This window comes from Desmodus rotundus, chromosome 1 (genome assembly GCF_022682495.2).
Source record: "Desmodus rotundus isolate HL8 chromosome 1, HLdesRot8A.1, whole genome shotgun sequence".
NCBI lineage: Eukaryota > Metazoa > Chordata > Mammalia > Chiroptera > Phyllostomidae > Desmodus > Desmodus rotundus.
This window is the reverse complement of record NC_071387.1, coordinates 31,482,300-31,503,773: the sequence shown is the minus strand read 5'-3', so window position 1 is coordinate 31,503,773 and position 21,474 is coordinate 31,482,300. Positions and strand designations below refer to the sequence as shown.

At 52.6% G+C, this 21,474-nt stretch overlaps 2 protein-coding genes and 1 long non-coding RNA gene across 6 annotated transcripts; 1 reads left to right on the top strand and 2 right to left on the bottom strand.

Moving 5' to 3' along the window:
• Positions 1 to 2,279: 2,279 nt before the first annotated feature.
• Positions 2,280 to 6,925, bottom strand: LOC123479706 (uncharacterized). The gene is made up of 3 exons (XR_006655417.1): positions 6,808 to 6,925; positions 3,913 to 4,025; positions 2,280 to 2,479 (listed from the first exon to the last, which is right to left on the bottom strand). It is a non-coding gene; the product is annotated as an uncharacterized lncRNA (long non-coding RNA).
• On the top strand, positions 5,215 to 10,909 carry CA9 (carbonic anhydrase 9). The gene is made up of 11 exons (XM_045195209.3): positions 5,215 to 5,651; positions 6,516 to 6,545; positions 6,821 to 6,991; positions 7,156 to 7,298; positions 7,383 to 7,475; positions 8,476 to 8,542; positions 9,435 to 9,592; positions 9,803 to 9,938; positions 10,068 to 10,094; positions 10,507 to 10,588; positions 10,723 to 10,909. The coding sequence occupies exons 1-11, from the start codon at positions 5,306 to 5,308 to the stop codon at positions 10,787 to 10,789; spliced, it is 1,320 nt and encodes a 439-aa protein (XP_045051144.2). The 5' UTR covers positions 5,215 to 5,305; the 3' UTR covers positions 10,790 to 10,909.
• A 1,028-nt stretch (positions 10,910 to 11,937) lies between these two features.
• TPM2 (tropomyosin 2) lies at positions 11,938 to 19,630 on the bottom strand. 4 transcript variants are annotated; one of them, XM_024560202.3, is made up of 9 exons: positions 19,278 to 19,630; positions 18,722 to 18,847; positions 15,524 to 15,657; positions 15,312 to 15,429; positions 15,144 to 15,214; positions 14,929 to 15,004; positions 14,367 to 14,429; positions 14,130 to 14,199; positions 11,938 to 12,092 (listed from the first exon to the last, which is right to left on the bottom strand). In XM_024560202.3, exons 1-9 carry the CDS (start codon positions 19,389 to 19,391, stop codon positions 12,010 to 12,012), a joined length of 855 nt encoding a protein of 284 aa, XP_024415970.1. In that variant the 5' UTR covers positions 19,392 to 19,630; the 3' UTR covers positions 11,938 to 12,009. The 4 variants fall into 4 exon arrangements, with proteins under 4 accessions (XP_024415970.1, XP_024415972.1, XP_024415969.1 ...); XM_024560204.4 differs by lacking the exon at positions 14,929 to 15,004 and adding an exon at positions 14,608 to 14,683 and having other exon boundaries at positions 19,278 to 19,522; XM_024560201.4 differs by lacking the exon at positions 11,938 to 12,092 and adding an exon at positions 12,828 to 13,162 and having other exon boundaries at positions 19,278 to 19,522.
• Positions 19,631 to 21,474: the final 1,844 nt, after the last annotated feature.

Below are 21,474 nucleotides of genomic sequence, written 5' to 3'. Positions count from 1 at the left end.
TTGTGACAAATTCACATGGACTGCAGAAGTCTGGTGGAGAAAAGGGACAGCATGGCCACTCTCTGAGAGAGAGAGTGCCCCCACCCTTGCCTGGACAGGCTTTTACTGCTTTCTGGGAGCATTACATCAAGGAAGATCCTCCTCATCATTGTCAGGCAGTAATGATCAAACAATAGATAACATTCAAAGAACTCTGAGGGCTTCTTCTATGTCAGGGTCAGTTAGCTAAAGGGCCAGAAAACTTTGGGAAACAAACTCATTTCATTGGACCCTTATCAGAAAATTGAGGATATTCTTAGCAAAGCAGGTTTCACAGGATTTTATGCATTCTTTCTTAGGCCTGATCGCCCCGGGGAACTGCCTGTTCCTGCCCAGGCTGCACTGCCCTTCGGCATTGTTTCAGGCTTAAGTCAGGCAGGGGAAGTAAGGCAGCCAAGAGATTAGGAGACTTCTTGTAGACAGAATGAGGACTCAGGCTATGTCATAGCTGAGGGGTGAGGGTCCATTACCCTCTTTTTCTATAGCCCCCCAAGTCCTTCCCTGAGGGCCCCCTCTCAACCGTGCCTGTCTTAGGTTGCCCTCCCTTGAGGAATCTTACCTGTCATTGGCTAACCAGTCATCTGCCCAGGGCCAAGCAGGGTGAAGTAAAAGGGGGCAGAGGCAGCGCCCCTGCCAGGAAGATAAGCTTTGTCTCCTTCATGGCTTATAGTCCCAAGGTTTCTTTACTCAGCCTTAGCCGTGGGGGGTTACAGCTTCTGAAACCAGGCAGGGCAGTTCCCAAAAACACCCAGTGGAGCCCTGGCTGTTGTGGCTCAGTGGGTTGACTGCCAACCTGCAAATCTAAAGTTCCCCGGTTTGATTCCCAGTCAGGGCAGGTCCCTGGCTGGGAGCATGTGAGAGGCAACCAATGCATGTTTCTCTCACACAATGATGTTTCTCTCTCTTTCTTTCTCCCTCCCTTCCTAACTCTAGCCCTCCTTTATAATAACAGAGAGAGGGAGGGAGGGAAGAAGGGAGAGAGAGACAGACAGACAGACTCAATGGAGAGACAGGGGCAAGAGGAAAAGGCCATGTGAAGTTGGAGGCAGAGATTGGAGATATGCAGCCAGAAGCCAAGGAATTTCTGGAGCCAGCAGAAGCTAGAAGAGGTTCAAAAGCCTTCAGAAGGGGCAGGGCCCTGCCAACACCTTGATTTCTGATTTCTAGACTCCAGAACTGTGAGAGAGAAAATTCCGTTGTTCTAAGCTGTCCAGTCTGTGGTATTTGTCACAGAAGTCCTAGGAAACTAACACAGGTGGTGAGGTGGGCCAGAACTACAGGTCAGCCTCCAGGCCCCAGAAGGACTTTGATCATCTTTGCTTCCAATCCATGGCTGGGGAGTAGGGGGCTTTTTCTCTTCCTCCCCATGAGCAAACACATCAAATAGCTGCCCCCTCTGCAACCCTGGGAAAGAAAGAGACCCTAATGACCAAAGACTTGGTGTAAGGTCGTGCCCCAGGTGGCAGTGCCCCAGTCAGTCAGTCCTGAGTACACTCTGTCCCCACCTGGAGAGGCTCAAAGAACAAGACTCTGGAAGCTCAAACCTGTTTTGGGGTTGGGCAGACTCCCAGCTGCTAAGGTGTGTCAGGGTCAGAGTCCACACTCCCCACCCAGACCAAAGGTGCAGGCACACGCAGAGAAAGAGAGCTCAAGAAAGAGGCAGCACCACGCAGAATGGCAAGTGGAGAGTTAGGGAGCTGGAACAAAGAGAGACCTGGACCTAGACACCCATCTGGACTCTGAAATGCTGAGAGGAGGCAGCAGAGTGGCCAGGGGGATGTGTGGACATACAGAGGGGCACAGAGAAGTGTACAAAGAGATCTTGATGGAGGCTTAAAAGGGAAAAGATGGAAACATTCAGAATATTTGGAAAGAGGGAAAATGACACAAAGCTGGGATTGGTGTTGGAGAAAGACGTCTAGACACGAGGACCCCAGACTCCAGTCAGCATGGTGCTTCTGCCTCCTGCACTTCCCGTAGCCCTTCCTACCTCAACTAGATTACTTGTTACCACGTTCCGTCTTGTCCAGGTCCATCCAATTTAGGTATTACCGTGGACCTTCCATGTGTCAGGGTCCAACCAAGGTGCTGACCACACAGTGGACCAAGTCAGTGAGCTGGCCACGCAGAGTGCACACTGCGTCAGATTGCCACAGGTGGATGGCTCTTATTTGGCTCCAGAAATGGCAACCTAGATGATTAGGCTAATGACCTTCTAAATGACTGTTTTGAGGACAGCTGTTGCTCGGCCATCTAAGTTTTGGTAGACGGTATGGTAGTCACTCTGACAAGGCAGGTATTTTGGGGTGCAATCAAAATGTGATGTCATGCTCCTGGAACAGTTGTGGTTCAACATGCACAGGTCACTGACAAAGAGCTCCCTGAGAGCAAGGAAGTTAGCTTAGTCAATCCGGTTTTTCTCAAGTCCAGGCAAGGTGATCTGCAGAGAGGAAATGTTCAGTAATGGCTGTTGAGTAAAAGAACGACTCAATCAATCAAATCCTAGACCCTGCCCTTATGGAGCTCAAGGCTATTGGAACAGATAAAATGTCATAAATCATCCTAATATGAATTAGATGGTGGGCAAGGTTGCTAGTAAGGGCAGGCAAAGCACTGTGATGGCTGAGACGCCAGCAATCTCCTCCTATGATGCAGAGTTAGTCAAGAAAGACTTCCTGGATGAAGTGGCCTTTGAGCTGAGTCTTGAAAAATAGAAGGGATTTAGACATGGGAGGTAGTAAAACTATTTAACATGGCAGTGGGCGCACAAAGCACAGATCCATCAGAGTGAAAGCTGGGTGAGGCATTCAAGTTAGGTTCTGGGGCCCCTGCTGTGCCTCTTTACCTCTTTAGATGAGAGATCAGGAGGAGGGAGGGAGAGTCCTCAGGGAGGAGCTGGGGTAGCAGGATGCCCTGCAGGGAGGGGCTAGTTACCAACAGAATTAAAAATATTTCAATATACAAATTCTGTACAGAAGAAGTCCAACCATTGTTAATATAATGAGAAATGTTTGCACATCTACTTAACCTGGCAGCCAAGGAAAGCGGACTGGAATGTGCATGCGTGAACAGTGCCGACTTCATTGTACTAGTCAGTGGGGGTGGTATTGTGTGGCTGCCACATTCAAAATGACTGAGTGAGTAGGGCAACGTATCTGCATCAAATTTTGCATTAAGCTTGAACATTGCTCCGCAGAAACTGTTTGGATGATCAAGAAGGCCACAGTTATGGGCAACTGGTGATTGGCAGCTTAATCACGGCAACGTGCCTGCTCATGCATCACATCTTGTGCAGTTTTTGGTGAAACATCAAATCACCCAAGTGACTCAGCCCCACTACAGACCAGATTTGGCGCCCTGTGACTTCTGGCTTTTTCCAAAACTAAAATCACCTTTGAAAGGGAAGAGATTTCAAAATGTTGATGAGATTTAAGAAAATATGGCAGGGCAGCTGATGGCAATTGGGAGAACTATGTGAGGCCCCAAGGTGCCTACTTTGAAGGGGACTGAAGTGTCATTGTCCTATGTACAATGTTTCTTGTATCTTCTTCAATAAATGTCTATTTTTCATGGTACATGGCTGGATACTTTCTGGCCAGGCCTTGTGTATATTTAAAATTTTTTATTTATTGATCTTTAGAGAGAGAGGGAGGGCAGGGAGATGGAAAGAGAAAGAAACAGATATATTGAATTCGTAACTTAGTTGGTTCTTTTATGTGCTCTGATTAGGGATCAAGCCTGCAACCTTGGCATATGGGGACAACGCTCTAACCAACTGAGCTACCCGACCAGGGTGAAATATTTCCATATATTTAATTAACACGTACAACCATACAGATGTGTACCTACTGAACGTTACTTCCAGATACCAACCTCCTAAGATGGCCTTACTCTCTCCTGGTTTGTCGAAGCCACAGGGGCCTTACTTACTACAATGTGTGGTGTTCTCCAGTCCAGTGCTGTATCTCCAGGGCCTAGAACAGTACCTGGAGGATTGGAGGAGGCTCAATAAATGTTTGTTAAATGAATAGGCAGAGACTGGGAATCCCAAGCCTATACTTGGGGCCCTCTCACTCGTCTCCTAGCACCCACTCTCCCCCTCTAATTCCTGCTCCACACTCCACACCAGCCCTCAGTATGAACTGATATGGGAACTGGATTCTGTCATTCTTCTGCTCAAAATATTTGATGCCTCCCCTTTGCCCAGAGTACCATTCTCCCCATTGTTTTTACCAAGTTGAACTGCTACTTCTTCACAGCCCTGATCAAATTTGCCTACATCTGTATTACTTTCTGAGGCAGAGTTCAACTGTCTCCCCGAAATCTTATGGCAGTATTTGCCCTCGCTCCCTAGACTGTGAGCTCCTCAGGACAGCAGCTGTATCTAGCCTGGTGCCCTATATATGGCAGATGCTAAATAGACACTTGTTGCCTATTAGAGTGAATGGCATTCCCAGCAGTGAGAACTAGATGAATGGAGAGGTCAGAGGTTTGCGGGGGAAAGGAGTGGTTTAATTTGGCTGGAGTATGAGGGGCAGTAGGAAGAGATAAGATGGGAAGGTCTCTTGGGCAAGATTTTGAAGGGACATGGAAGTCAACTAGAGGGAGAAGATGGGCAGATGAAAGACGCTCTGGTAGGCAGTGGGAAGTCATTGAAGGTTTTTGAACAGATGTGTAATATGATGAAAAGTTAATTTACTTTAAACCTATCAGTCTCTCACATATATATATACACTCAGTTTTCTATTCATACTCGAATTTATCTCCCACCTACCCACCTATCCGTCTCTCCAAGCTCCTGCGGCAGCTTGCCCTACCCCTTTATCTGCTCCCTGGCTGGGCATGGTATGCAACACATGGGCTGCTCCCCTCTCAGCCAGAGGACATGGGGGCCTCACCTCCCTGTCTTTCCCCTTCCCTGCCTGGGGCTGGGAAGCAGGCCAGAGTTAGCTGAGACTGACTGGCAGGCAGCCGGCTGGTGCCAGGGAAAACCTGTGCAGTGCCAGGTGGTGCTTTGGGTTCCAGGCTGAGCCCATGACCCCGATAACCTTGTGCCTGTGCACAAACCTGCCCCCACGCCACCCTGGTATCGGGGAGGTGGCGAAGGGCCAGAGAGACCCAAGGGACTTTGGCTCCATCTCTACAAAAAGGCACTTTGTGAGTCAGCCTGTTCCCCTCCAGGATCACTCCTCCCCCACCCAGCTCCTGTTTCCAATGCACGTACAGCCCGTACACACCGTGTCTGGGGCACTGTACAGTCAGCCACATGGCTCTCCTGTGCCCCAGCCCCTGGCTCCCTCGGTTGATCTCAGCCCCTACTCCACGTCCCAGTGTGCAAATGCTGCTGGTACTGCTGCTCTTGGTACCTGCCCATCCCCAGAGCCTACCCTGGATGCAGGGGACTCCCTCCATGGGAGGAGATTCATCTGCAGAAAATGATCCACTGGGCAAGGAGGACCTGCCCAGTGAAAATCCAGCTGGAGAGGAGGACCTGCCTGGAATGAAGACTGAAACAGAGGAAGAGGACTCTCTGAAGATAGAGGATCTACCCACTTCTGAGGCTCCCAGGGACACTCAAGTGCCCCAGAACAATGCTGAAAGGAACCACAAAGGTACGTGGTCATCAGCCCTCCAAATCTAGGCTCCAGGTTTGTGTCTCCTTTCACTAAATCTCTAGCCCAGGCAGGGATTATTCGGGGAGGGAGAGGAAGGAGACCTACTCTGACAGTAGCCTTTCCCACCCCTAGGGGCTCTCATGCTACTAGATCCTTCCCCTCCTTCAGAGCTAGAAGGGGATGGATGGGGACACAAAAATGGGGCACAGATGGAGAGAGATGAATAGGAAGAGGTGGGAAAGAACGGGGAAGGTTGGAGAGGAGAAAGAGATTAGGAATGTGGAGCAAAAACATGGGTAGACGTAAGAGTAGGAAGGAAGAGAAGAGGAAGGATGGGGTACTGGAAGGGGAGCCGGAAGGGCTCACCTGCTCAGTTGAGGAAGAGTTCACCTCTTCTTCAGTTTACAGGTGAAGAAACAGACCCAGGAAGGAGGAAACAGCCAGTAGGGGGGCCCTGGTGTCTTGACTTCCAAACCAGGAACTTTGGGGAATGACTTTGGAACCCAGAAAGGGAAGAGGGATGAGTGGAGAGGAGGGATAGGTAAGGGGGAAAGGAAAGATGCTTAATGATCGGGCCTGGGAGCTGAGGCTGCCACCCATTTTGCTAACACAGTGGTGCAGACTGGCATCTCCATGGTCAGTGGGGTCTCTGCGTGGCCCACCTCGCTGTGGTGGTGTGTTTGGCTGCATTCTGTGGTGCTTTACACCTGGCCAGCTTTAGGCGTTTCTGCCATCTGCTATGCCCCTGTGAGGCATCAGAGTTTGTGAAGCCCTGCCAGTGAGGGGGGCGCCCACCTCGTCCTGGCTGTCAGGGAGGGCCTGGGCTCAAAGAGCAGATCCTAATCCTTCTCATTTATGCAGGGGATGACCACAGTCTTTGGCGCTATGGAGGTGAGACAACCATCCAATCTGGGCACCCAGCTTTGCTCATCTGTCCCCAACCATCCCTGAACTCTAGGCATCACCTCCATCCCCCCGCCCCCGCCCCTGCCCCCCAACATCCACGTCTGCCAGTCCTCAACATGGCCGGCTTCCTATCTCTGTGCACTTCCCTGGTTTCTATCTCCCGCCCGGTGTCCTCAGACTCCACCTCTTCACCTTTTCTATCCTGCATCCCTTAAAGTTCCGGATCTTACCACCTTCCTGTACTTACTCTCACACCACAGGAGGCCTGCCCTGGCCCCTAGTGTCACCGGCCTGCGCAGACCACTTCCAGTCCCCAGTAGATATCCGCCCGGAGCTCACCGCATTTCGCCCGGCCCTGCGACCCCTAGAATTCTTTGGCTTTCAGCTCCCGCTACTTACAAACCTGCGCCTCAGCAACAACGGCCACACTGGTGAGGCGGTCTCAGGGCGGAGCATCAGGGAAGGGGCGGAGGCTCTCTGGAGACCCGAAAGGGCCTTGGGAAGCGAGACTGTCCTAGCGATGCTTAGGAATTAGTTTGGCTCACAGGGGCGCAGCGGGGTCCGACTCCCTGGCTCACCCACTCTCCCCTCTCAGTGCAGCTGACTCTGCCTCCGGGGCTGGTGATGACCCTGGGTCCCGGGCGGGAGTACTGGGCCAAGCAGTTGCATCTGCACTGGGGATCTGCGGGTCGCCCTGGCTCAGAACACACGATAGGTGGCCACCGTTTCCCTGCCGAGGTGAGAGCGCAGATGTCCGCAGAGGGATGAAGGGAGCTCAGGGGGAGGGGATCTTGATCATTCCTACCCGCCTGTTCTCCCCAGATCCACGTGGTTCACCTCAGCACTGCATTTGCCAATGTTGAGGAGGCCTTGGGGCGCCCAGGAGGCCTGGCTGTGTTGGCTGCCTTTCTGCAGGTACCAGCCCTGGACATCCCCCACTCCCGGATTCCTCTGCCCCCAGGCTCAGTGTATCTTGCCCCCAGAGACCTGCCCCAGTACACTCACCCTGGCACCTGCTTATCCTCATTCACTCGTTAGTTAATTCATTCAACACCCACTGTGAAGGAGGCACTGGGCCTCCCAAGAGGATTCAGAAACTGTGGCTCTTGTCTCTAAGGAGCCCACAGCCTGTGAAGGAAGCTGATAGGGTAGACAAATACAAAGGACAGAGGAAAAGAGGTGGTCAGGGAAGTCTTCTCAGAGGAGGTGAAACTTGAAGACTTCACCAGTGGGAAAGAAAAGGAGATGTTCTGTACAGAGAAATGGTATGTGCAAAGACGCAGAACATGGCCCGTTCAGGGACTGGCGGGTGTAATAAAGGGGATATAAGAAAGAGTGATTTCTCTCATGCTCCTATAACAATAATATCCCCTTTGTGAAATGGAATGAGGTCTATAGAAACACTTAGAGTCCTCTGTGGACCTGTGATGATCAAGGCTACATATGCCGATTACAGGAAACTAGTACAATGGAGGAGTGACGGGACACCTGCTGGGCTCACTCCTGCCCTGACTGTGTAACACCAGCCTCCAAGCACAAAGTTCAGAGAAGTGCCTCGGAAATAACATGTCCTTGCTCCCAAAGGCAAACACACAGATTATTGAGGTGCATGCAGAGGTAACATGAATTCAGCGATCGTTAGGGCTTTCTGGAGTGGGGCCCAGGCCTTGAGGGCCTTGTATCCTAGTGGCCCGCCTTCTGCCTCCTCCTCCAATTTGCCATTGAAAACGAGCCCTTGAGCTTGTTAGGTTAGTTTACAGAGTAAGAGTAAATGGACTTTGAGTGATAATACACACGGTTTTGTGTTCCCCCAGTATTCTCAGAGCTGAGGAAAAAGGGAGGACTGTGGGAACCCCACCTCACCTTCAGGCCTCTAGACATAGCCCTAGATACACTATTACCTGTCATCTCCTAGGAAGGCCCAGAGGAAAACAGCGCCTACGAGCAGTTGCTGTCACATTTGAAAGACATTGCGGAGGAAGGTATGAGGCTGGGTCCCGTCCACACAGGGAGACCGTTCATGTGCACCCTGGGCAGCTATGACCTTGTTAATAACTAGGAAGCTGAGCAGAGGCAAACAGGCAAAGGCAAACTTCTGCCCACAGGTTGTATGTTTAAAACCCAAAACCGAACAAAAAATAAAGTAAGACAAAAACCAAATAAGAAACCCCCCCCCCCCCCCGCCAAAAATAGTGTTTGGAACTTAGGTGTTGAGTCCGGAGAGCTAAAATTTTTCTGAGAACTATCTATTCTTCATGAGCATCAAATGTTTTAAATTTGTAAATATTTATTTTTGAAATCTTTTCCTTCTCAGTCACTCTGGGTCATTTTAAATCTCACCCTACTGGACCTTTTGTTTGTTATTTATTTATTTATTTTTAGAGAGAGAGGAAGGGAAAGAGAAAGAGAGGGAGAAAAACATCAATGTGTGGTTGCCTCTTGCACACCTCCTACTGGGGACCTGGCCCATAACCCAGGCATGTGCCCTGACTGGGAATCAAACTGGTGGCCCTTTGATTCACAGGCCAGCACTCAATCCACTGAGCCACACCAGCCAGGGCTCAGCTCATTTTCTTTTTTATTTACTCTGACCTTATATCTGTGGTCCAGCATGTTATCATAGCATGCAAACTAAGAGTGAAGACTCAGATGGAGGAACTAAGGACAAATTTTCTTACTCTGTGAGGCTCCAAAGCCTTTTACCTTCTTCTATGTTGCCTTGTGGTAAGTTATGGGAAGGGATACATTTAGTGAAGCAGTGGTCTCAGGGAAGTGAGTCCGCCTGCCTTCTGGGATGTGAAACTGTATCCCTGCACCCCAAAGCTTGGGAGGGGAGACACCTAGAGGAGATTCTAGCACGGGTCCTTTCTGCAGACTCAGAGACTTGGGTCCCAGGACTGGATGTATCAGCACTGCTGCCCTCCGACCTCAGCCGCTACTTCCGATATGAGGGGTCTCTGACCACACCCCCCTGTGCCCAAGGGGTCATCTGGACTGTGTTCAACCAGACAGTGAGGCTGAGTGCTGAGCAGGTGGGGCTGGAACATGTGGGGAGGTGGGGGTGTGGGGGAAAGGGATATAGAATGAGGTGAGAAAGAGGAGGCATGAAGAAAGGGCTGTGTGGCAGGGGCTTGAGGGGGGACATGGAAGGTGGAGACCTGAGGTAGGGGCTGCGAAAAGACCTATAACCCTTTTGTTTCCTTGTCATGAGCCCTCCTTCCACGGTCTAATGACTTCCCTAGCTCCACACCCTCTCTGGCTCCCGGTGGGAACCTGAGGACTCGCAGCTACAGCCCAACTTCCGAGCCACGCAGCCGTTGAACGGGCGAATGATTGAGGCCTCCTTCCCTGCTGAAGTGCCCCAGACTGTTGAGCCAGGTGCAGCTTTGTCTGGTATCCTATATTCCCATGTCCCCCAGCCACAACTCCCTCATCTTCCCATGTGTCCTCAGTTTTGTGTCACTGGTGGTCACAACCCCAGCTCTAACGTCTCCTTTTTCTCTTCAGTCCACCTGAATTACTGCCTCACTGCAGGTGAGTCTGTGTCCCTTCCCTGGCTCCTGATGCTGGGAAAACCCCCTAGGCACAGCTTAGTCCCAGGGGCTAGGCAGGACCACGCCTACTGCCTCTCCTTTTCTGCAGAACAGACCTCCAGCCCCATGAGGATAGTGTCTGATCAAGGTGGGGCGTTGCCTTATTGTCCCCAGGGCAAGAGTTGGTCAGAATGGAGCTCCAGAAATCTAGCATCCTCCTTCCCAAACAATCTCTTTTACTTCATTTTTCAGGAGGAAAAAAGGTGGTTGTCTTACCCCTTCTTGGGTATCCGTCTCCATCCCTTTGCTGGTCTCTTCTAGCTATGCTAGAGAACCTAGGGTCATGGGGAGAAATACAGAGTAGGAACCCTACTGCCTCCTCTTCTCTTAGGCAGGCTCTCCTTGCCCTACAGGTGACATCCTGGCCCTGGTTTTTGGCATTCTCTTTGCTGTCACTAGTATCACCTTCCTTGTGCAAATGAGAAGGCAGCAAAGGTATGTATCATACTGACCCCTCCCACAGGCACAGCCCCCACTTCCTACATGGAGTCCAGAGCAGCTTCATGCTAATTACATGCAAATGGGCTCACCCTGGGCCAGTTTTCTGATTAGGCTTCCTTTTCATGTAGACATCCAAGGGGCACCAAAGGGCCTGTTAGCTACCATCCAGCAGAGGTCACTGAGACCAGTGCCTAAAGGCCTGGAACTTGGAGAGTGTGCAGCGAGAAGCCAGCCAGAGGAATCTGGGGGGTGGAGGGCTGGAGACTTTGTTGAGCCTGCTTATTACACCATGCCCTTTTTAATCACCAAATATTTTTTTAAAAAATAAATGTTTCTAATAAAATATGTGGAAGATACCTTTGTTCCCCAAGTGAGGGTGGTCTATTTATTTCCTACTGATGCTGTAACAATGTACCACAAACTTAATAGTAATGCAAATTCATTCTCTTGGATTTCTGGAGGTCAGAAGCCCAAAATGAATCTTATGGGCTTTATAAAGACAAGGTGTCAGCAGGGGCTGGTTCCTTCTGGACACTGAGGGGAGAATGTTTCCGTGCCTTTTTCAGCTTCTAGAAGCCAAGCCTCCCTTGGCTTGCGGCCCCTGCTTCGCATCTCTCCAACCTCTTGCCCCCATTGTCACACCTCCTGCAACTACTTTTGACCTGTTTGCCCCCTCTGGTAAAGACCCCTGTGGTTACACTGACCGATCCAGATAACCTGGGGTAATCTCCCTGTCTCAAAATCCTTGGCTGAATCACAAGGTCCCTTTCCCATGTAAGGTAACATTTCACAGGGTTGGGGTGTGGCGTCTTTGGTGGGGAGGGCACATTCTGCTCTCAGGAAGGGGGCAGAAATGACTGAGATTGTTGAAAAGGCCTAGTGTGTGCGTGTGTAGACCAGTGTATGTGTCTGGGAGCAGGGCAGTCTCAGTCTCTAGGCTTAAAATCACATTGAGGCTTATGGGCTTTCACCCCGTTCAGGTGAAATCTCTCTAGTTCTGCAGCTTTGCCTTCAGGTGGTGGTGTCTGGCCCAGCCACGTGCTGGAATGGGGCAGCGGTGCAGACGGCAGCTCCTTTGCCCGCTTGAGGGTTAAGGGCCAGGATGTACCCCCAGCCCCTCTCTGCTTCACACAGCCCATTCACAAACCCTCCTAAATGAGCACAGCACCCCCACCCCTTGGCTACTCTCAAAATAGAAGTCTTGTCACAGAGCATGGAACCAGGCCCTGCCCACTCAGGGGTCCTTCCAACTCCATTGCTCCCCTCAGGCATCCTCTCAGCCTTTTCCACTTTGGAAAACTGCCACCACCATTGCCAACACCAAAGAAGGGTTTAAAGGGCCCTGTGATGCCAGTAACATTAGTTTTATTGGGTTGGGGCAGCAACTACAGCCTCTCTGGAGGCAGAGCCACCCCTCACAGGTTGTTGAGTTCCAGCAGGGTCTGGTCGAGGGTCTGGTGAATCTCCACGTTCTCCTCCTTGGCACTGGCCAAGGTCTCTGTGAGAGGAAGTGGAACATGAGGAGGGGGAGGGGAGATACGTGGGGAGGCATGGACACGGGATGTGACAAATAGACATGGAGTGGGCTGGAGGCACATGAAGACAAGCATTCACGGATCTGAGGGCCCTGTGGTAGGGGCAAATGGATGGATTGAGCAGGACAGGTGTGGAAACCTCACTCAAGGTTTTGGGGTCACGGAGGTGGGATGGGAAAGCCTGACTCGTAAACTAATTTACCCTCCTTCTTTAGAAGGTTTAAGAGAGTTGGAAACAGAGGGAAGGACAAAGACTGAGCCAGGAAAGGGAAGGGCAGACACAGAGACAGACTTGAGGCAGAAAACAGACCTGCAGTGAACACCCCACGATGCTGGCATCCAGTGTTTTTCCAGGCTTCCTCTCAGACCTTTCACAACCTTCTTACCCCTCCCCTGCACCTCACCACCCCATTTTCCTTCCAGTCATTCCTTGAGATCCTGGAACCCCAGCTCAGCGCTCCTAGGTCAGTGCCAGGCCTAGCTCTGCAGGAGCACCAGAGGGTTCGTGGTGCCTGAAGGGGTCATATCATGTCCACATGCAGCGGTGACAGAGTGACAGAGGGAGTGCCCATGCAGAGGGGATTTCGGTGTGGGCCACAGAGTTTTGTGGGTGTCACAAGATTGGGGTGTCTATAAGAGCCAAGGTCTCAGCAGTGCTACTGCGGGGGTGAAGGAAGTGCTCTTTGGAGGGCAGGAAACAGCGTGGAGACCAAGTTAAGTTTATTAAGCAGCAGAGAGAGGTAGAGGCTGGTGCGGGGGTGGGGAGTGGATCAATAGAAGGAGGCAGCAAGTGCCTGGGTGGGCAGCACATGTGATGGGTGCTCTCCTAGGCTACGCCCAGCCTGGCTGTATAATGTTGGCAATTTTTGCTCCTCCTGCCTGACCCCTCCTCAGAGAGAGAACAGAAAGGAGAGGACAGAGGGGCCAAGGGGGCCACACTGGTGAGCAGCTTAGAGAGAAGTGATGTCATTGAGTGCGTTGTCCAGTTCCTCGCTGATGGCCTTGTACTTCATCTTCTGTGCATAGACTTCGTCTGGAGGGGGTCCAGGGATGGGTGGGAGTGTGGGGAGAGGGAACAGAAGGAAAGAGGAAAGGATGGAGGCGGATAATGGAAAGAGAGAACAAGGATCAGAGAGAGGAGGACAAAGACGAGTGAGAAAGCAGGCTAGACAGTTGTCACGGCTCCCTCCTCCCCTCTCTGTACCCCTGTCTCTTCTGCCCTTCTCTGTACCCTAAGTTCCTGTCTCCTCTAGGGACCGCGGGGCACAGTGCTTTAGATAAGCAGGAGTGCTTGCTTCAAGGGGAAGGTGCTCAAGCCAGAAAGATCTAAAATCCTATAAAGCTGGAGAGAAAATGGAGGCTTGCCTGAGAAGGCTGGAAGCAAGAGAAATTGGAACTATGAAAGTGAAGGGTTATTGTACAGTCGAAAGGAAAGAGTTTTAGGGACAATGTTGCTGAGAGTGAGAAACAGTCATAGACTAGCAAATACCTAGTCTATGATTGTTTTCACCAAATCTAGCTTAAAATAATACTTTTCATTAATGTTGTCTTGCAAGCCTAGGTATAAAACCAAATAGCTCTCTGTGTAACGCAGAAGTCTCTGTGATATAGTGCTACCTGTCGCACTGGGAGACAGGACTGTCTAAGTCAGTGCTACATGAAGTGTGGTCTGACAGCGATCAGCAACAGGGGCGTTACCAGAGAGCTTGTTAGATATGCAAATTCTCCAGCCCAAAGTCAGCAATCCTTTCGGAGCAGGGCCCAGGAATCTGCATTTTTAACCCTCTCAGGGATTCTCAAGCATGCTGAAGTTTGAGAAGCACTGGAGTTGTAGCCGGTTACAAGTACTGAAACGGTAGGCACCGACCACCAGAGTTTATGGAGTCCTAGGGGGTCCAAACCCAATTTCTTGGCGGCATATATAATGGGATGTGAAGATAAGGGACAGACTGATAGTCATGGGGGGTGTAGTTTGGGGGTACAGGGGAGATCCCTTTTACCTTCCAGGTCATCAATGGTTTTCTCCAACTTTGCCACAGACCTTTCAGCAAACTCTGCTCGGGTCTCAGCCTGGGAGTAAAAGCAAGGTGCGGAAATGACAGGAAGTGAGGTCCTCCCAGACACTTTCACTGAAGTCAACCCTCTCTTCTATCCCTATCTCCCAGTTCCCTGCCACAGGCAGTCTCTGGTAGGAACTGGGGCCTTGGGGGGAAGGAGGAGACTGGAAGGACTCTCACCTCCTTTAGCTTCTCCTCCAGAAGTTTGATCTCCTCTTCATATTTATCTTCTTTGGTGGAATACTTTTAGGGACATATACATGTCATTAGTAGATTGCCTCCACAAATCCTTCATTTTTCCTGAGCCCCACAGGCCACTCATGATCTTGTCTCCATGGAGCACCCAGCCCCTCCCTGCCTGGGCCTGTTGCCTCCCACCCCTGCAGGACCCCATCCTCACTGCCCTTCTGCCCCCCTCTACCTTGTCCGCTTGGGCTTCCAGGGATTTCAAGTTGTTGGTAACAATTTTCAGCTCCTCCTCTAGGTCCCCACATTTACTGCAGGGGGTGTGTGGCAGGATGGGGTGTGAAGGCACAGTGTGGGGAGACAGTGGAGATGATGGCACAGTGGGGGAGGGGTGGAGGAGAGAAGAGAAGAGCAAAGTTGTGAGAGTGACAGCAGGCAGTTTGGAAGCCCCGGGCCCTTCTCAACCCCCACAGATGAGAGAGAGCAGCCTGAGAAGGAGGGGAAGGTGAGATGAGAGAAGGTGCCATCGCCCAGAAAGGTCCAGAGAGGTCACTACCTCCTCCTCTGAGGCCATCAGGGACTTGAGGGCCTGGTCCATGGTTCGAAGTTCCTCCTCCAGCTGCCTGGCTCGGCTGGGGGCGGCGGGTAGGGGTCAGAGGACAGGACCTGTCCCTATGGCCCCAAGTCTGAGAAACTGCCTCCCCACTGTGCAGAGTGCCCATAGCCACCGGCTCCAGCTAAGTTTCACTTGCCACCCCAGGGTATCCTCACCTCTCAGCCACCTCAGCCCTCTCTTCTGAGCGCTCCAGCTCTCCTTCCAGGATCACCAGCTTCCTGGCCACCTGGAGTGACGGGGGAGAGAGAAGAAATAGATCTATAGTGAATTACTGGGGGTGTTTGGGGATGGGGAGTGAGAAGGAAGTGGAGCAGGGCTGTCACCTCCTCATATTTGCGATCTGAATCCTCAGCAATGTGTTTGGCCTCCTTCAGCTGCATCTCCTGCAGCTCCATCTTTTCCTCATCCTTCATGGCTCGGTTTTCAATGACCTTCATTCCTCTGAGAGGCAGGAAGAGGAGTGGGGGTGGGGTCAGGGCCAGCAGAGACAGCCTCCCCAGCCTCCCTGCTCCACCCCTGAAGGCCCCCTGCCCACCTCTCACTCTCATCAGCTGCCTTTTCAGCCTCCTCCAGCTTTTGCAGGGCTGTAGCCAGACGTTCCTGTGCCCGGTCCAGCTCTTCCTCTACCAGCTGAATGCGGCGGTTCAGGGAGGCCACATCTGCCTCGGCCTGTGGGTCAAAGGTTAGAGATCAGAAAGACTTTGTCTACCTTGGATGAGGATCAGCAAGCCTCCAGAAGATGGTAAGATTCTTATTAGAAAGACCCTAGGCTTCCTGTCTTCCAGATTTAAACCTATTTTTTACCCCCTAACCAATCACCTATCTTCTGCCCAGACTCTATGCTCCAGCCCCAAATAGCATTCATTCCTCAACAAGCTCCACTTCCCTGCTACAGGGCCAACTCCGGCACTGGGCATACTTAGGTTCCCAACAGTTATCTACATGCAGGTCCCTCTGTCTGGTCAGAGAACACCTGAAGTGCTCAGACCAAGTCTGAGGCCGCTCTGACTCCACAGCAGAGCGAGGCCCAGGTAAGGGGGTGGGGAAGAACCAGGCCAACCAAAGTGGCAATGCTACTAAAAATAGCCAATCTTATAATCAAGCTCAAGTGATGTCACCAGTTGCCAGGCAGACTCCCAGCTAGGGGCTCTGGAGGCAAGCCGACCTGCATGGGACACCCATGGCTTATAGCAAGGGGTTCCCTGCCAAGACGGACAGGCAACTGGGGGCGGTGCAAGGGCAGTGTGACTGACAGATACTCAACACTGATCCTAAAACAGAGAGGCAAAACCATGGAGGTTTTGGAAAAGTGCCATAAAAACTGATGATACCTCGAGAAAATGAGAGGGCAGACCAAGAAGGGCGGGCCCCAACCAAGGAAAAGGAGAGAAGCAGGACAGTTTGGTGTTAAGAGCATGGGCTCTGAGTCAGACTGTTGCCTTCCAGCCACCGTCAGCCACTCAGCACTTGTGTGACCTTGGGCAACTTATTTAGTCTCTCTAAGCCTCGGTTTCCTCCTTTTTAAATCTGAGCTGACAACAGCAGTGCCGTCTTCAGAGTCTGTTCTGAGACAGTGCAGTACTTCTAATACTTGATTAATCACCATCTAGGAGGCTTACATAACAGGTTCTCTAGCTCCTTTTTTTTTTTAATCTTCACCCAAGGTTATGTTCATTGATTTTAGAGAGAGAGGAAGGGAGAGAGAAAGAGAGAGAGAGAGAGAAATATCGATCGGTTGCCTCCCATAGGCACCCCGACCCGGGATCAAATCTGCAACCTTCTGGGGTACCGGATGACACTCCACCCAGCTGAGCCACCCAGCCAGGGTTCTAGCTCCTTGCTAGATCCACTGAACTGAGATCTCCAGGGCAGAAACTTAGAAAAATTTTAAGCTCTCACATGATTCTGATGATTTTGGGAAATAAAATATGCAAAAAGCACTTGAGCACATTGCCTGCAGAGTCCACACCCATAACGTTAGGTTATCTCTGCTCTTCCTCAGAGACAAAGACAGAGAGACCCTGAGATTTGAGACTGGAAAGGAGAAAGGATCAGTGTAGAAGGAGTGAGTGAGAGGAAAGAGATGACTGGCAGCACCGAAGGCAGAGCGGGTAGCAAGCACACCTTGGGTGGTACTATAGGACGGAGGAAACACAGTACCATATATAGAAAGTAGTAGCTTGTCCTCCAGGTGCTGAAGGCCACCTACAGTGACAAGAGCCCATCATGGGCATATGGCCAGATGACTCAGTGTGGAAGGACTCTGGGAACAGCACTGGGGGTTGGGAACAATGACATGGGGACACTGGAGGTATTTATCTACTCTAGAGAGAGATGAGACTCTGTATAACTCTAGGAAGTCCTGGGGTCCTCGTGACAGGACTGACATTTACCACTTTATGCTTTTCAAGCTCTTCCCAGTTATGGATGCTGCTGTCTAACCCGAGACTGGCACTACTGTCCCCACGGGACAAATGGGAAGCAGGAGAGAAGGGAGAAATGGAGGAAAGAACTGTGTAAATGCTGCATTCAAAGGTCACAAAATAAGGTAGTTTCCTTTCTACTTCTGGCACTACTGTCCTGCTTCCCCAGCTCTGTCCCTGTCCACCCTCCTCCAGCCCCCACCCAACTCCTTCTTTCCAGTCTTGCCTCCAGCTGCACTGGGCCTTGGTTATTTATAGATTGTCAGATGCCCAGGGTTGTCTTTGCAAGCAGCTGCAGGTCAGTTCCCTCCCAAGTGCCAGAGCTGGTAGAGAACCAAAACCAGAAGTTGGAGGTCAGAGAAATCGGCCCAGGGTGGGAACTGGGGGAGGGAACTAGGGAACATGGGCAACAGTCAACACAAACAGTAATGCCATTTCTGATTTCACGGTCGGACCATGCTCATGCTAACCCTCCCCATCCCCCCAACACAACACTAGGCTCATCTTAAACTTAAAACAAGCCTGGGTTCAAAGCCAATGGGGAAACTGAGGCAGGGAATGGTACAAGTAACAATGTCCAAGTCATATGACTATTCCCCTGCCTCAAGGTGGGGGCTGGGAATGACAGGAGGTACAGAAGTCTGCTCAGGGGGTGTGGGCTGGGCAGAGAAATCTGAGCGAGCAGGACCTGCCAAAGTGGCTGCCCTGGCATTTGTGGCCCTGTCCCTTTGCCCTGTGGCCTGGCGTAGTCTTGAGGCTGACAGCTTAATGAGGGTAAATGAGGGGCTGTTAGAACCTGAGCTGGGGCCCCAGTGCACAGCAGGGCCACTGGAGCCAGAGGTCTAAGCCAGGGAATTTCTAATGCCCCCCCAGGAGTGTAACTCAAGTCAGGGCCCATGTTCAGATTCCTCTCTCTCCTCCTGCCTAACAACACCTACACCCACCCCACACCCCACACCCTGCAAATGTAGCTGTAGTCTCCTCTCCATTTTCAGCTGGAGGATTAATTGAGGTGGATGGTAAATCCTACTACCCACCCCCACGATGACTCACTGTTTGATCACTGTACATTCAAACAGCTGGAGCCAAATGGAATTACAAATCTGTGTCCTCTGGGGAAAGCGGTAGGTGGTTTTGATTTACCCACTAACTCGGATTATTCATGCAAGCTTGCCCTGGCCCAGGCTCCCAGGAGGAAAACATTTCTGTCCTGGTGCTGGGATATCTAGCTCCCCTTCTCCCTTCATCCCCATGTCCAGGACCCGTCCCAGTGTGCTAACTCTCCCACAGTCCCCCAGGTCCACACTCACGTCGGTGGCCTTCTTCTCGGCCAGCTCCAGTTTCTCCTGGGCGTCCTTCACTGCTTCTGAATATTTTTCCACTTCATCTTCCGTCCCTTTCAGCTTCTTCTGGAGGCCCTGTTGCTCCTCCTCCAGCTGGGAGAGAGAAACGTCCGTTAGCCAGGCCCAGGCTCAGGGAGGAGGCAAGGGTGTGTGTGAAGGGGTACTAAAAGATATCGAGAGGATGTCAGGGAGGAACAGGGATAGCAGAGGAGGCACAGTGCAGCCAGGAGCGTCGGAGGGATCTGGTGGGGGTAGAGAGCTTCCAGCCCCAAGATGCAGGGCCTGCTATTGCTCTGCAAGGGCAGGAGTAGAAATTGGGGGACTGGGGCTCCCCAGGCTATGGGGATGCTAGGAACTGTGGCTCTGGCTAGGTCCCTAGGGGTCGTGTGAAGGTCCAATCCCCGCACTGGACAGGAGAGAGCCTTGGAGAGCAGGCCCTACGATGCGGGACACAGAGCAGGGCCTACCCCACTTGCTGGGGGGTGGGGTGGGGCAAGGGCTACACTAGGCCCTGGGCCCCCACCTGCTTGCAGCGGTCCTCAGCTTGCTTCTTGTCGGCCTCGGCCTGCTCAGCGCGGTCGATGGCATTCTCCTTGTCCAACTTTAGCATCTGCATCTTCTTCTTGATGGCGTCCATGGCTGCGGTGGGGGACGGGCCGGCTGGCGGCGGTGCGGACCGGGAGAAATGGGCTTGGCTGCACGGATTGGGCGCACGGTGGCGAGTGAGGAGGACCAAGCAGGACTGGTATGTTCCAGCCGCTCCAGTGCCTAAAAGGCGGGGAGGGACCGGGCGGAGCCGGGGGCTGGGACCCTCCCCCACCGCGGCCAAAACCTTGTAGGGGCAGAAGCGCTGCCCGGTCGGGGGGCGCGGTCGCCCCCTGCATCCACCCCCTCGGGACCGCCTCCTCGAGGCCCCGCCCCTCCTTTACCTCCCCTCCTTTATCTCCCCTCCCCCCCAGCCGTCGGAAGGGAAAGTAGCCGGGAATGTCTGCTAAAAAATCCTAATACATCAGGGAGGAGGGGAGGGGACCCTCGGGCTGGGGGGCTCCATGTTGCCTCTGAGTGACAGCTTGGTCCAGTGGCAGCTGCTGCTGGGGCCCCTAGGGCTATTTCGGGGCGTGAGCTCACGGCAGCTGCCCCGGCACAGGGACCCGAGTGCTCCCTCACCCCCCTTAGCTGCGGCAGCCGCTGCCCTTAATTTAGAAGTTTCCTGTAAATCCCCCCAGATTAAATGTCTCTTGGGAGGCGGGGCTCCTCCGCGGTTCGAGTGCCTCAGTTTACCCTGAGTCCCAGACTCTGGATTTCCGTTACCCATGTGGTAGTGATAACGGAAAGCCTCACCAGGGACTTGGGGAAACTGAGGCACGAGGGGATTCCCAGAGCCAGCCCCCGTTGCTGTGCAGACCACGGTCTGGGTTGTGCCCCCGAGGTTAGGCTTGACCTCTCCTCCCCTCCCTTCCCCTTCCAGCCTCAGCCCCAGGAGCCAGGGCCCCTCCTCTACAGTCGCTCGCCCTGCGGCTGGGAACTCAACTCCGCGCTCCTCCTGCCCCGCCCCCACGTGCCCCGCATATTTTCCACGCGGCTACAGCTGGGCAGTACACGCGCGCCGCCCGCCCTCAACCCCACCCGGGACTCGTCCCTGTCCGCCCCTTCTCGCCCGCACCAAGCTCTCGGAGTTGTACCGCCTCTCCAGTCGCCCCAACGTCACCGCCCCCCCCCCTTTCCCTGCTCCCTTGTTGCCCCGCGCGCCCTCCCTTCTCCCTTCTCTGCGGACTCTCCTCTCTTCCCTTGTGGGCCAACTTTAAGCCAAAATTGCTTTTCTGCCCTTTTTTGGGATGTTTCTCCGTGGGGAGGCGGGGCTGGGCCAGGCCGAGGAAGGCTGGGGACGAGGTGAAGAATTACGAAGCTGCCGCGCGTCGGGAGCAAAGGGAGAGATGCCCCCTTCCAATCCAGACAGCAAGAAACAGTCCCCAGAACCGGGTCCTAGGGTCGTGAAGTCTCAAGCGTGGGCGCGGGGCTGCTTTTGTTTTTCCTCCCGGTGGGGTGGGGGAGAGGAAGTGGGGAGCCGCCTCAGAGGAGGTAAGGGAAACCGGGCAGAGGGAGCGCTTTGCCCAGCTTCCCAGGGGCAGAGGGGTGGGAGGCCTGGCTTTTGCTGGTTGTGGGTGGGGACCGTGGAAGCCCTGGGCTCCTGCCCGGCCTGGGGGTGGGGAGGAACGCGTAAATGTAGTTAGACCGGCTTAGCTGCCAGCTGCTACACACGGAGCATACCTGACTTCATACTGTTAACTGCAATCCATCTCCCTGCTTTTCCAAAACTCATGAAAGACGCCTCCACCCACCTGTAGCCAGTGCTTGACCCCTGGATATGGTCAAACGCTCCCAGTTCCTCACTTTCCGCATCCACTTAATTTTGTGGATCGTACTTCCTACAAATGTGGTTCCTCTCCCGGAGTCTCTAGGGTTGCCTTAGGCAGTTAGCATTGCTACCAAAGTTTTTTTTTGTTTTTGTTTTTGTTTTTTTTAAATGGAGGAGTCCCTTAACCAACAGTTTTATTTTATTATCCCTCACCCAAGGATATGTCCATGGATGGGGGGGGGAGGGGAAACATCAATCTGATGCTTTCCATAGGTCCCGTAAGCGGGGAGTCAAACCCGAAACCTAGGTGTGACGTGACTGGGAATCACACCCAGAACTTTTTGGTGTGCAGGGCGGCGCTCCC

Coding starts and splice junctions, on each gene's coding strand:
- CA9 (XM_045195209.3), top strand. CDS start 5,306: ATGGCTCTCCTGTGCCCCAGCCCCTGGCTCCCTCGGTTGATCTCAGCC. Junction 7,299..7,382: donor GCCACCGTTTCCCTGCCGAG/GTGAGAGCGCAG, acceptor TGTTCTCCCCAG/ATCCACGTGGTTCACCTCAG. Junction 10,589..10,722: donor CAAATGAGAAGGCAGCAAAG/GTATGTATCATA, acceptor CTTTTCATGTAG/ACATCCAAGGGGCACCAAAG.
- TPM2 (XM_024560202.3), bottom strand. CDS start 19,391: ATGGACGCCATCAAGAAGAAGATGCAGATGCTAAAGTTGGACAAGGAG. Junction 15,430..15,523: donor GCAGCTGATGAGAGTGAGAG/GTGGGCAGGGGG, acceptor CCTGCCTCTCAG/AGGAATGAAGGTCATTGAAA. Junction 14,200..14,366: donor TGGAGGAGAAGCTAAAGGAG/GTGAGAGTCCTT, acceptor TTTTACTCCCAG/GCTGAGACCCGAGCAGAGTT.